The sequence below is a fragment of the Choloepus didactylus genome, chromosome 15 (genome assembly GCF_015220235.1).
Source record: "Choloepus didactylus isolate mChoDid1 chromosome 15, mChoDid1.pri, whole genome shotgun sequence".
NCBI classification, from domain to species: domain Eukaryota; kingdom Metazoa; phylum Chordata; class Mammalia; order Pilosa; family Megalonychidae; genus Choloepus; species Choloepus didactylus.
The window spans coordinates 57,026,556-57,040,631 of NC_051321.1; the positions used below are offsets into that span (position 1 = coordinate 57,026,556).

Sequence of the window (14,076 nt, forward strand, 5' to 3'; positions counted from 1 at the left end):
CAAGGAGGGTTGTCAGCCCCTTCTAAACTGCACTGACTGAGAAACTGGGGTGGCAGGTGGGGGGAGTTGGGGTTTGACAATCAGATCCTGGTGCTGCCACCCAAAGAAAGCAGGAGGGGGTACAGGGCAAAACACCCCATGTACATGAAATGAAATTCTTCTCTTCACATGTCTTTAAATAACTCAGTTAGAAATAATATGGAATTAAATGCTTCTGCCTAGAGCAGACACCCTTTGGTCTTACACCTACTTCTAGGGTCAATCAAAGCAACTGTAATGCTAATAAATGGCCCAAGATGATGGCATTGCCCCCATATTATTGACATTAACAAGGATTCGATCCTGGAGGACACAACTAAGATCCTTGAGCTCTTGATTCATTTTTTTCTCATAATGGACCTCCCAGCTATATGGTGCAGGTTTTGGAGCCACATGGCTAGGGTCCAGTTCTGACTTTGCTATGTCTCCTGGGTGGGTTTCTTAAGCTCTTGTTACCTCATTTCTTCATCTTTTTAATGGGAGAAAAAAAGAAAATTATCTCATACAGTTGTGAAATGTAAACAAGTTAGTACTGGTAAAGCACTTAAAATAGTGCCTGGAACATAGTAGGAGCTCAACTATTAGCTGTTTCCATCACCACCATTATTATCTCCAGACACTTAAGGCATCTAACAGGAAGCATCCCGTTCTTGTAATAGGGACTGGCTGACCTGGATCATACAAAGTAATCACACAAGCAGTCCCAGGCCGCTGCTTTCAATAATTATGTCAGAAGAAATGAAAGAACCAGTCAGTTACATTCATCCCAGACTACCAGATTTCAGTTTAGTGTCATCCCTTTGCTTTATTTCTTAACTTATTTGGAGAGGAATGTTTCCAACTGCAGATGTTACTCTAAGACAACCGGGTACACACAAATCGGAGCTTATAAAAACAAATAAATTAGCTGTTGACTAACCAATATATAGAAGGATTCTGGTCAGAGTTGTTTTAAGTCAGTGGTTCCCAACTAGAGGTGCATCTCAGAATCATCCGTGGAACTTTAAAAAGCACCCCTGCCCAGGAACTTGCTCATGGAGGGTCTGATTTCAAAGGCATCATGTTTTTAAAGAGCCACAGGTGATTCTCATGTGCACCCTGGTTAAGAACCTTGACTATACAAATCAGTGGCTCTCAACCCTAGGTGCATTTACAAATCCCAGGCCCAGGCCCATAGATTCAGGGCTAAGCAATGTTCAGTTTAAAAGTTCTCCAGATGATTTTCATGAGCAGTCAGGGTTTAGAATCACCACTTTAAGCAATGAGATCTTCTGACAGATAGAAGACATGATTCTATTTACATATACATTTTCAGAACAGTTATCTATGGGTGACTCTTAGTGAACTGATAAAGGGAAGGTAAAGAGTAGGGAGCTCATGGATAACTCACTATCACAGTAAAAATAGCCCATTCTCAACTACCCAGGGGTGAATTAAGTTGTTTACAGATTAATTATGACTAAGGTCCAGCAGGGAAAAGGGATGGGTTTACCCCTTCCCAACCCCCTCCCCACCTCTGGCCTCCACACCCACTTTCAACCAGCAAAGGCTCCCAGGAAGGTGGGGGTGACCGGCAATCCGTGCTAACCATCCTGGGTCTCAACTGTACTTTAACTGCGATTAATGTGCAAACTGATTAATCAGCACTGGGATAATAAAGAGTCAACTGTACTTTGTACAGATGAGGTCTACTCTTGTAGAAAAGGAAAATTTACAAGGGCACAGAAAGTTAATTCCAAAGGGATTAACAGGTATTCATTTTCCACCTTTACTTGTCAAAGCAACTTTAACTGGGCAATGACAGAGAAGTTTTCAATTTGACAGTAAATCAAGTATCACTGTGTTAGGAATTCTAAATATTTGAGAATCTTTTTTTCTACTTTCAGACCAAAAAAAACTGATCACTGTAGAGAAACTGTTTTGAAATTTATACAGATACACAGAGGCAAAATAGACATGAACTAACAAATTTTTTTTACTTAATTCAAATATAAAGTATGTACATGTAACTCTGAATTAAATGTTTCTCAGTTTTGCACAGTGTAAGGAGGTTCTTCTCTCTGACTACCTCTTTTTTTTTTTTTTTTTATTAAATTCAGTTTTATTGAAATACATTCACACACCATACAATCATCCATGGTATACAATCCACTGTCCACAGTATGATAACATAGTTATGCGTTCATTACCACAATCTATCTCTGAACATTTTCCTCACATCAGAAAGAACCAGAACAAGAATACAAAATAAAAGTGAAAAAAGAACACCCAAATCACTAGATAAGGGAGTGTGATCCACAAGGTTTTCACAATCACACTGTCACCCCTTGTAATCTACATTGTTATACAGTCGTCTACAGGAGTCCAGACTACTGGGTTGGAGTTTGGTAGTTTCAGGTATTTACTTCTAGCTATTCCAATACATTAAAACCTAAGAGGTGTTATCTATATAGTGCATAAGAATGTCCACCAGAGTGACCTCTCGACTCCATTTGAAATCTCTCAGCCACTGAAACTATTTCGTCTCATTTTGCATCCCCCTTTTGGTCAAGAAGATATTCTCAGTCCCACGATGCCAGGTCCACATTCATCCCCGTGACTACCTCTCTTTTGGGGCATTAGTCTTTTACCCCATTTATATAATATTTATTTATATAATAAATGAGATACCAGGGGCCAAAATTGGTAATACACCTCTTTCAGAATTGGTTTTCCCCTGTCCTCTAAGTTTTTCTTTTGAAGATGTTCATTCACATCAAACAGGTGAAAGAACTGTGTAAGGAATGCCCATATACCCTCTACCTATATTTGAGAATTAACATTTTCCAATATTTGCTTTCTCTCAATCTCTCTCTCGATACACGCACACGCACACTTTTTTTGGCTGAACCATTTGAAAATAAATTGCTGACTTCATGATTACTTCAACGCTGAAAACTTCCGTACGCATATCCTTAGAAAGAGATATCTTCTGCATAGCGTCGCTATTATCACTGCTATGAAAATGAATGAGAATTTCCTAACAGTACATTTCAAATGCCCCCAATTGTCCCTAAAATGTCTTTTTACATTTTACATTTTCTTCAAATCTCTCGCTGAATTTATTACGATAGATGTGGACATGAGTAACGTTATGTGATTATTAAACATGCTGGCTCCACAGGGAATGCCTTCGAACCACGGATACTCTGTGGTCAGTAAAGAAAGCAACTTCTTGCTTCTGTAGTTATCAACTTAAGATTTATTTATTGTGGTTTCACGATATCCTATGTTTTCCTTTCCTCTGACTGCTACAGAATTTTGTGCTTCTGAAATTGAAGGAGCAACAATGCTGACTAAAGAGCATGGGCATCAGTTCTCCCGCAGATCTCAGGTCTGCGTAAATGCTGCCCTCCATTCTATCTGTGGAAGCAGGGCTTGGAGGGAGGTGACAGCAAATGGTGTGAGAACCCTGATTCTTTTGTAGCCTTGTAAGACTGCAAACATTTGTATTTCACTTGAAGTTGGGAGGTATAGCAAACGTGGTGGTGATGGTGGGGGTGCTGAGGTCATGTTGATGGGGGTGGGTGGGGTTGATAGGATCCTGGTGATGCCGGCAGGGATGACGGGGTGGGGGTGCGGGGGAAAGGGTCGTCGTGACGGTGGTCAGGATGGTGGGAGTGAAGGGGGGGATGCCAGAGGCATGGTGAGAGTGGTGATGGTGGCAAGGAGGGTATGGATGGTGGGGTCATGGTGATATGGTCCCAATTTCAGGCCCTTGCCACAGAGCAAGTATATATTCAGAACTATAAACTCTAATCAGGTTCAATCGGGGATATGCCATTCCATGATAAAACTAGGCACACGTTTTCTGTAACAGCAAAGTGTCTCTGATACACAAGCAGTCTCCTTTCTCCTGCAGTTGTGTACATTTTGTGGGTTTTCCCTAGGTAGAGAACAGGCATTTCTACACTTACAAATTTTACCAATAAATCTAACATCTCATTTCAGTTGGGAACATGAAGAGAGCAGGGTTAGCAGGCCAAAAGAATGACTACAACCAACCAAGCGGAGGGTTCTACGGAAAATCTCAACCGAAACCCAGGCAAGTATTATTGCTGGGTTTATCATCATTAAATGAGCTTAGCTTCATTTCTTGAGATGAGTACTTTCACTGGTGCTAACATCCACTTAAACCCACAACATGCTGCCAAACCTACAATCATTATACAATGGAATTTTGGCTGCCCATACACTGAAGAGCCACCATATTCATCTCAGGAAGGCCTGCTTGCTAAGAATGTTCTAGAGAATATAAAATAATAAAATATTTATTCCAGGTCCTGATGAAGTACACCACACATCTGTAAGTCTGTAAGTCGGCATCTCCAGACATGTGGGAGTCTCAAAGTTCTGATTACCCACTGCTTAACGTCTAACTTTGCTATGATATATTACTTCTGCTCTAATTTACCTTCATTGTGCAGTGAATAAGTCCAGACTAATTTCATCAATTATTTACATTGTTCAAATATTATAAGCCAACTTCTAAATTAGTTTTCTGGTCCAGACAGTTTCCCCCATCATCAAATCACTACTGTGCACATTTAAAACCAAGTATTGCATGTATTTAGGACAGTTAACCATCCTGAGCTCACATGCAGCAGGACCATATTGCTGGAACTTCTTACATTAACCCATTATCTATTCAACCACTATTATTGGAAGGAAGCAGTCACACAAATGTCCAATGAATCTAGCAGAGATTCTGATAAAAAGCAAAATATCACTTATCTGGAGACCTGCCCACCAAAGGCGGCTTTGAAGCTAAGGCCTCAAAAGCAATTCTAGCAAATTCCAGCATGAAAACACAATCTGTTTGGCAAAATAAAACATTCATGGATAATGTCAGCAACTTTAGCCACTACTGATTATCTCTTCTTAAAAACATTGTAATAGCTATGACCTAAAAATGAGAAAAGTATCTATGCCTTTTCTAAAACTGTTTGAGTTGCTCTCCGTGGGATTTTAGGTATCCATGTGCAGAAGAGAGGGATATTTCTGTTTATGGTACAATTGATTTACTCTTTAACTGGCTAGTGCCTGAAGATTTACAAATGCAAAATCAAACATGCAGAAACATAGTCTTTGTCACAGGACATGGAGCTTGATTTGATCACACAAATCAAAGTTTAACAAAGAATACTTTAAAAAGAATGCATACCTGTTCTTTGGATGGCACAAGCAGTTCTTCAATCATCATGCTGTCCCGTGCATAGGAGCTTCTGTTCAAGGTGTAGGACCTATCCGAACTGAAGGAGCGGAGGCTGTTGTGTTTACAGTTAACCATTCAACAATGGTAGATGATGATGAGATGAATAAAAGAAAATTAATGCATGCAACTTTAAGAACAGGCAAGGATGACTACAAATATCAACAAGAGTTGTTCTCGAAAAGACACCATCAAAAATCAAAATCCCTTATATTTGAGGAAAATTCTTAAGCTTGAGCAACCTCATGATCAGGTTTTGGTTTAAAATCAGGCCAATTGGTGTGAAATCTGTGACAAGATGAAATGCATGGATAACTTTGCAGCCCCACTATGACAAATGAACCAACATGACAATCGAGAAGAACAAGATGACTATAGACAATATGATTGGTTTTCCTCAGTTAAGATCTTATGTCAGAATCTCCTCTTTCTGGGCCATATCTGCCTGGTTAATTCCACTATTGGGTGGCATTATGTCTGCTGTAAATGGCATCTAAGTCCTTGGTTACTTGATATGTCTTGAACATATGTGAGAGCTCTGGCTTATAGTGGCTATTGGTGGAAAACATCAAGAAGTATTATAAATACACCTTGCATGATCCTCCTCTTCATCTTCTTGGCCTCAAGAAAAAAATAGAATTTCATGTATGGCTACCTTGGTTTTCCAACAGGAGTCCACTCTTTCCTCCCTCCTTCCCTTCCACTATCCTCCTTTTTGTCCTCTCTCAAATCCTCCATACACTCCCTGGACTTCCCAGAATGCAGATCTCCTGTGCCCCAAAGTGCCACTCAGCACAATGACCTACACTAAAACCAGTGGAGTAAGGGACTGTAGGGGACCGGAGCTGCCGTGGCACCCTGGTGGCCTTGCGTGTATCCACACAGGCCACAGAGGCCAAGGCTCGAGTCACAGCTAATCCGAGTCTTGGCTGAATGCCTGCGATTCTCCAGGAACACAGAGGACAGGAGGCTTGTGAGAAGCTGCCGCGAGGCCATCGTCTCCCAGTGGCCTCCCCCAGAGGCTGCCACAAGACAGTTTTCACGAGACAGTTTCCCATAGCCTCCTGGTTTTAATGAGGTATGAAGTTTCCTGCCTCACCTTTCTTGGAATAGAGCTGCAGAATACAAATCTGCTTTGCTGAAATCTAGAACTGGCTCCTCAGCAAAGGGGTATCGCACAACTAGCAGTGCAGTCACCTGGCCCCTTTTGTTATGGCATCATCCTTTTTGGTGTGGGGGACAAGGATCATGGGGAGCTGATGCCTCTGGCTCATCTTCCTTTCACTGTCTATATAAGCAAGAAACTGTCTGAATCGAACAGTGCCTTGTTTGTATCTTTACTGGCTGAATCAGTCAGAAGTTGGATTGGACTTGCCTTGTGTGTGCCTGACAGGGACAAGAGCAAAGAAGAGGGAAATAGGGAATTATTCCCTGCTTTATGCAAAACTAATTCTTTTCCCCTCTGTACTCAAGATTCCTCCACAATGGGCACTCTCATATCAAGATACACAGGCCTTGAAATTATAGCCATTATTTTAAGTACTGGTGCAGATGGGAGGGTACATTCTTCTGGATTACAACTTCAGCTTTCATCGAAATCTCAGAGGGATCTCTGATCTCAAAAAAGATGAATAACCATCACTTTGTAGAGTCATTACTTAATGTATCCCACAAGTATTCACTGAGTGGCTATTATGAACCAAGCACAGTGCTAGAAACTGGGGATATGGAAGCAACAAAAGGTAAACATTACCCCTGCCTGGGGTGGGGTATGGAGGACCCCGATCACTTCAGCCTCCGTGCTCTAAGCATGGGCCCTGTAATGCTTTTTTATCCTGTGTTAGTTACAAACATTTCTGTCTGTTATTTCTGTTTCTAGCCCCTTACCTTCTCCCAGTTATTATATAAGCTTTCTGAAAGCAGGAATGCTCTCTCTTCTCTCACACACAGTGCTGTGCAATGGTACTTTCCATGACAGCAGTGTTCTTTGTCTGCACTGTCTAAAAAGGTGATCACTGGCCACATGTGGCTACTGAACACTTGAAATGTGGCTGGTGTGATGGCAGAACCTAATTTTACATTTTATTTTAATTAATCTAAATTTAAAAGTAGTTAATTAAAATTTTAATTGATTTAAGTTTAAATGTTTTAATGCATTTAAATTATTTTAATTGATTTAAATTTCAATGTGGCTACTGGCTACAGTTTTAGACAGTCCAACTTCTGACCACTCACAGAAAGGCTCCACTTTGCCCCAGTGATGTGAATTGAGAGGGGCTGCAAAGCCCCACTCTCTGCATGGGACATTCATTTCTTTAAATTATTGTTCCCACAGTATAATATATTTATAGGGTTGTACGTGAGACAGTTTTATGGTATAGGTGGACTAACTTCAAATTTTTGTTGTTGTTTTGTTTTTCAGGCTGCTCTTCAAATTTTTAAAAAATAATTTTCATTTTCATTTCAGCTTTTAGATACATCTAAGATTTGTTGATATTATTTTAAGCATCCCCTCCTTTCATCTTATACACGTGTGCCAACTTCAGAACAGAGCCCAGCACTGGGAGCTATCGATGGAAAGGCTTAAGGATCTCTGCATTTTACGTAATGTCTGAAGTTCCTACACTTGATCGGTCCAGACTTGCTTACGCTGGACAGATGAAGCGCATTATATCCATCAAGCTTCACTCTGAGTCCTTAATACATCAAGTACTCTCAGCTACTAAAATTAAGATTTTTGCAATAGGGACTAGAAATTATTAAAACGTTTTCAGCTAAGGTCACCTATTATTTGTAGCCATCAGTATATCCTAGGTATTTAATGCAGGAAGTGTTAGGAAAACACAAGGCACAGAAGTCTAAAATTTTACTAATGCATCTAGCACAACTCAAATAAAACAGCAACCAGCAAACAGCTCATCAAATCAAGAATTTTTCTTTAAATTTAGTGAAATTTCTTCAGTTACTTCATGCACTATTTGAAATTTGTTAAGGGAAAGAAATTCTTCAAGTATTCAGTCAATTTTGCATAAATAACATTTATCATAGATTTAGTTATTTGCTAATTTTCTCAGAATCACAAAACTGATTTTCTAAAGCTGAGCAGGAAAAGGAAAAAAAAAAAAAAAAAAAAAAAGCACATTGCAGCAAGCCACAACACATCACATCACAATGGTGAATAAAATAAAAATGAGAAAATGAGTCAGGGAATGGCAGAGCAGCATGGTAGAAGTGCCATGTCTTCTTACCTGATCTTGGGACTATTTTTAAATATTTTTAGAAAAAAAGAAACAGGAGAAATAGAAAGCAAAAAGTCAGACAGGGAAAAAGGAAAAAAATGTTATGGTTGAATGAGTTACACATTTAATGTATTCCTTTTCAAATGTTACACTCAGAATATTCTACTTTGTAATATTCTAATAGTGTGCTTAAAAAAAAGTCAGTTTTACAGATTTTTTTTCTATTTTTGCCTCTGAGCATAACATGAATTGCCAATGTAAAAAGAAAATGAGTTACATATGATAGCAAAAAATAATGGTGCAATCAAAATTAGAAGTGTTAAAGCCTAAAATTCACCTAAGAAAAAGATCAATAATAGAAGACAATATTCTGGTCTCATTTCACTGGATGTCAGCTGTTACAAGTTTTTATATACATACAAATTGATTCACAAAATGTGTCATATTATCAGAGGAGAGAAGGCAGCTAATTTTTGGGTTATAAAGCAGTTAAATTTCTAAACAGACTAAGATTTTGAGACTAAGATTTTGCAGATTCTTAATTGCAACTTGTTGCTATCTGTGAGTATCTGGAACACTGCATACTTAATTACTTATCCCCTTCTTACTAATAATATCATCTACAATAAGATTTAAAGGCCTTTTAGAAATGTATTTATAGTAAGCAATAATTCTATTGAGTAATGTGAGGTTTGAAATTCAATTTTTTTAAAAAAAGGACTAACTCAAAGAATCCAATTCAATATCTCAACTGGCCCCCAGTATAAACACCCAAGTTTACTTTGTGGGAAGTGCCATTTTCTATTAGACAATGAAACGTTTTACAACAGATCCTGAAACTATAGGAAAATGTCCTCAGGGCTCCGGCTCAGAAGGATTAATTATTAGCTTTAAAATAACTGAACTGTCAGCAAACATGCTGTTAATCCACAACAGGGAAAAGAAGTCTCCAAATTCTGGATAAGATCCTATTTCTTTCAACCAGTGTAAGACAAGTCTGAGCCAAGTTTTTCCACACGCACAAGTTTTCGGCTTCAGTTTTAGGGACAGAATTGCCATCATTCCTGTCTGTGACTTCTCGTAAATTACGATTACGTTCCAACTGTGTCCCTTGCGAACAAATTAAGAACAGTTTTAGAAGAGATACTCGAATGCTTGATAGACAACTTGAATGAACAGCATCATTTGTTTTAGACAATGCTCTCTTTTCTAGTCTCAGTCATGGAATACTCTTTCAGTAACAAAGAGAGGATATTGGCCATTGATACACATATATTTCTTATTGGCAAACAAGGTTTTCTTTCAATATAGAGCAAAAGTTAATTTTAAACCATGTGTCCCAAATTGGTTCTCCCAGTTTTGCCAGTGAACTCTTTTGCTACTGTGCTTGAAGCATAGTGTGTGTGTTGGGGGACGGGGAGGCAAAAAATAAATATGTCCAATCACCTAAAATTAAAGACTGAAAACTATGAGAGAAAACAGCAAGAGTATGCATATGTGAATAGAGAACATTACCAAATTCACATCCCCATTCACAGAGCACAATTTGGGATAATGTAAAAAATGGAAATGATTTTGGTTTATGACAAATCATGGTTGCTTTAAATTAACAATGAGAAACAGCGATTACAAAATAAAGTACCTGGCCGAACGGGCTCCCAGACTAAAGCCCATATAGCCCTCTACGGGCAGAGAATCGTCGCCCAGTTCCTTAAGGTCTTGTGGCCCAAGATATTTATCCGTGTCCCCTGTCATTGCGTCTTCACCTGTAGATGTACAAAGCAAGCCAAAAATCAGACGCTTCCCTTTAGAGTATGTGTCACTTGTGGAGAAAACCGCTCCTTTAGCCACCAGCCAATCACCTATTATTTCATATTCACCTTCCCTCTCCCCCGGATAATTTTTGTAATTGATGTTGAGAAGGAAAAAAGCTTAGAAGTTAGTGCATAATTTCAAGTATGAGTTTAAGTAACTTAACCAGTTCCTGATGCTAGTGACCAATTTTAAATCATCTCACCCTCTCCTCCTTCCTCACAAGCCCCTGCTGACTAAAAGGTGGATTTTTTTAAAATCAGTAAGTTTTCCTCAACTCTAGCCAGACCACGATGAGGGCAGCTTGTTTGAATGGACATTGATTGCAAAATAACAGACATTATTGCCCTCAAAATCAAATGAGGGAGAGGAACAGACTTGTGCTGTTTTTACTGGCTTTTTTCACAAACAGGATCTCAGTTTGAGATGGCAGGTAACTTACCTAACCATAACTGCTCAATTTAGGAAACCTGGAACACCTCAACTTTGAACTGTTTCTAAACCTATCAAATTAAGAACTCAACACAGCTGTCCAAATACTTTATATCACTTGAAAAGCAAGTCTTACCTTCCACATAGATAAAATAGGTGCTTCAGCAGTTTAAAAGAATGACTAAATGCATTGCTTTTTTACTACCAATACAATGAGTTACTTACATAAAATACTTTTACTAGCTACATAGGCATAACATGACCTCAGACGGAAAAACCACATTCCAAGAGTGACAGGGCAGGTTTTTCAACCATCTTTTGCCCTCTGGGACGTTTCCCATCCTTCTCAAAATGTAATACAAGCTGTGGAGAAAAGTTCTTAAAGCACATAGGCAACATCTGTCTCCTTTTTATGATTCTCCTTGTCTTATGGGACACAAGCTTGACTGGCCGAGAGAGATTTCAAAATATGTATATTGTGTTTTCTCAAAGGTAAGTAATTCATCAACTCTAGCTATATTCTCCAATTCTTCCGTTCAGAATCATTTATAATTTCCATTCATTTAAACTCTGGGAACCACAAAAGCTCTGCTTTTCAACTACCAATTGAGTCTAAAAATACACTGTCAACTACTGTTTTTGCAAATGTAAAAACTAAACAGATCAACTTTCTACTGCCACCCAGTACCAAGAGATTATTTTTAGTAACTATTTACAGCTGGGGCTGTTTGCACAGTCACTACAACTGAAACAAAAAGAGCACATACCAAGTACAACTTAAAAGAAAGAGCTTACTGTGTGGTAAAGCCATTTCCACCAGGCTGGGCAGAACAAATGTTTTCCTGATGTTTTCAGGAATTCCTTAAGCAGTGATTTAGACTCAATCTCCAAACCAATCCCTGGGTTAAAGCCACCGTCCTCAACACCAGCGCCGAGTACTTCTCAGCATCTTGATCTCCTCGGAGGCAACTGAGGAATTACACATCTTTTCCCACTCATCAGAGTTTGAAGATTTCCAAAATTTCAGACCATTAAAAATTAAAAAAAAGAAAAAGAACAAAACCTGGCAACACTTAATTAAGATCCTTTTGATCACTCTGTAGACATCCTTTTAAAGCTCCTTCTGATTGGATTAAAAACTTCTCTGGCAAGCCTCTAGCAGAACTGAATGGTGACATAAATGCAAGTCCTTGAGTTATTTGTATGTAAATATGAGCATTGCTCCGGTGCAGACTTTCCGTAATCTGACACCAGCGCTTGGTGCCTAACCAAGTAACTGAGACAGCTTTAAATCTAGGAAGCGCAAGAGCGAGGTGCTGCATCTAATTAAGGAGACGACTTTTCTTGAATATGAATGAAGAAACAGTCAACCCAGGTAGAGGAAAAACATTGGAAGAAAATAAAGAAATGGCCCAGGCCGGGAGTAGCTGGGAGCTCCAGGCAAACTTTCAACTTTGTTTTCAGCTGGGAGCACCCAGGAGCCTCAGTTATTTATGGTCCCCGTCAGGTGGAAGGAGGGAAAAAAAAAAGAGAGAGAGAGAGAGGGAGGGCCAACCCGCCCTGGAGTTGAGGTTGTGAAACTCTGGGGCACCCGCAGCCGTTCCCATAGCTCTCAAAGGCGGCTTTAGAATACACTGATCAACAATGCTTTTTATCAAGAGTTGAAGAAAGGAATAAAAATCAAGACAAGCTGGAAAAAGCAAGTGGGTGTTCTGCTTCGTTTTTGGCACCACTCATTTCAACTCCTTAGTCCATTCAAAGGAACTAACTAGCTCTCCCTCCTTCAGAGCTCCCTGGAGAGACAGCCACTCCACAGGGAGATTCAGGATTGGCTGAGAAGTCAGTGTTGCAACCACAGGAGGCAGGCAGCAGGCAGTGAGCGAGGGCTTCTGTCACTTTACTGTTACATTGTTTCCTCTCCCCGACTCAGGGCCTCCCTCTCCTCTACCCCACCCTGTTTATATTGGCAGTGGAGGAAAAAACTAGCAGGACTTCTGCATCTTCAATCTGAGTACACTGGAGTACACTCAATTGCTTCCCTCAGAATGACTGGAGAATTAGCCTAGAAAGCAAGTAAAGGGTTTTGAAATTGTCTTGCTGAAGTAAGGGGTTTGCAGCCCTTCATAATGGTGCAGCTGTCCCTGGGAATACACAAAACTTTGAATCTGTAGAACTGTTGAAGTGGAGAAGAAATTTGTTTTTCCTGATAAAGGTGTAAATAAATGAATAAACAAATGGCATCTAATGCTGAGATGATATGGCACCCGGTGCTTTAATCCAAACAGCCTGGTTACAATCAACATTGTAAATACATGGAAATTAGAAGGGGAGCCATTATAATACTTGGTACCTATGGAATAAATATTCCCAGGTAAAACAATAACTCCTAACTCTAAAGAATGGAAGGGGAAGTTATGGTTAAAGGGAAGAAAATGTCTGAATGTTAATCCGTTTTTCATGTCTGTATTTGAAATCCCAACCAATTACTCAGCAAAGCATTATTCAATGGCTGTCCTCATTCAAACTTCCCAGCCAGGCATGCAATGGAATGTTCCTTCCCTTGACTTCTTGGCCAGCCTCAACTCCTGCCACTCCTCCACACTCACCCTGCCCTCTGTTATATAGAATTATTTTAGTCCCTAGAATTCTTTAAATTCTTTAGACTTTAAACCCTTTCACAGGGTGCTCTCTCTCAATGGAACCTTTTCCCGCTACTGCCTAAGTCATTTCTCCCATTTTTAACTCTTTCTAGAACTCCTCCCATCCTCCAGTCACCGATGCAGTTAGGTGTCCCTCACTTGGGCTTCCCTTATCATCTGCACAGTCTCCCACTGGTTGGTGAGATCCTGAAGAATAGGAACCAATTTGTCCTAGCCCTGACAAATCAGAAGTACCCCATAAATATTTTTGGAATTAACCATTGCTTTTATTAAAGAGGTGTGCTTTGTCACTGTTGTCTTTTTTACATCTACATGCCACAATTTGTGCTGTTTTCAAATGTCAAGTTTGATGACAGGTATACAGACAGTAAACTAGCAATAAAAGTAAGTTTATGTTCTTCCTTCTCCATCCTTCTTAGACTTCAGAAATGATCACTATGAAGCCAAAAGAAGCAGGGTCGAGTGTTGGGGGTAGGAGGGAGGTTGTCAATACATGTAGCCAAAGATTAATTAAAATACCTTCATTACTAAGTAATTAGGCATTTACCATTTTAGAATGGTGAAAGCATTTGTTAAAAGGTATAGAATTTAGAAATAAAGGAAATGGTATTGTTTTAATGCTGTGTTGTGTATTAGGTATTCT

At 39.5% G+C, this 14,076-nt stretch overlaps 1 protein-coding gene across 17 annotated transcripts in view; it reads right to left on the bottom strand.

Annotated features, from left to right (window-relative positions):
• The window catches only part of ANK3 (ankyrin 3), a 516,597-nt gene that overhangs the window by 96,539 nt on the left and 405,982 nt on the right, over positions 1-14,076 (bottom strand). For 6 of the 17 annotated variants that reach the window (XM_037804170.1, XM_037804173.1, XM_037804171.1 and 3 more), the window contains 3 exons: positions 10,172-10,295; positions 8,539-8,550; positions 5,243-5,345 (listed from right to left, as the gene is read on the bottom strand). In XM_037804170.1, the coding sequence (XP_037660098.1) occupies positions 5,243-5,345; positions 8,539-8,550; positions 10,172-10,295 (239 nt within the window). Of the gene's footprint in view, positions 1-5,242; positions 5,346-8,538; positions 8,551-10,171; positions 10,296-11,568; positions 12,225-14,076 lie in introns of those variants that run through there. The other 11 variants (XM_037804174.1, XM_037804168.1, XM_037804172.1 and 8 more) reach the window with 4 other exon arrangements.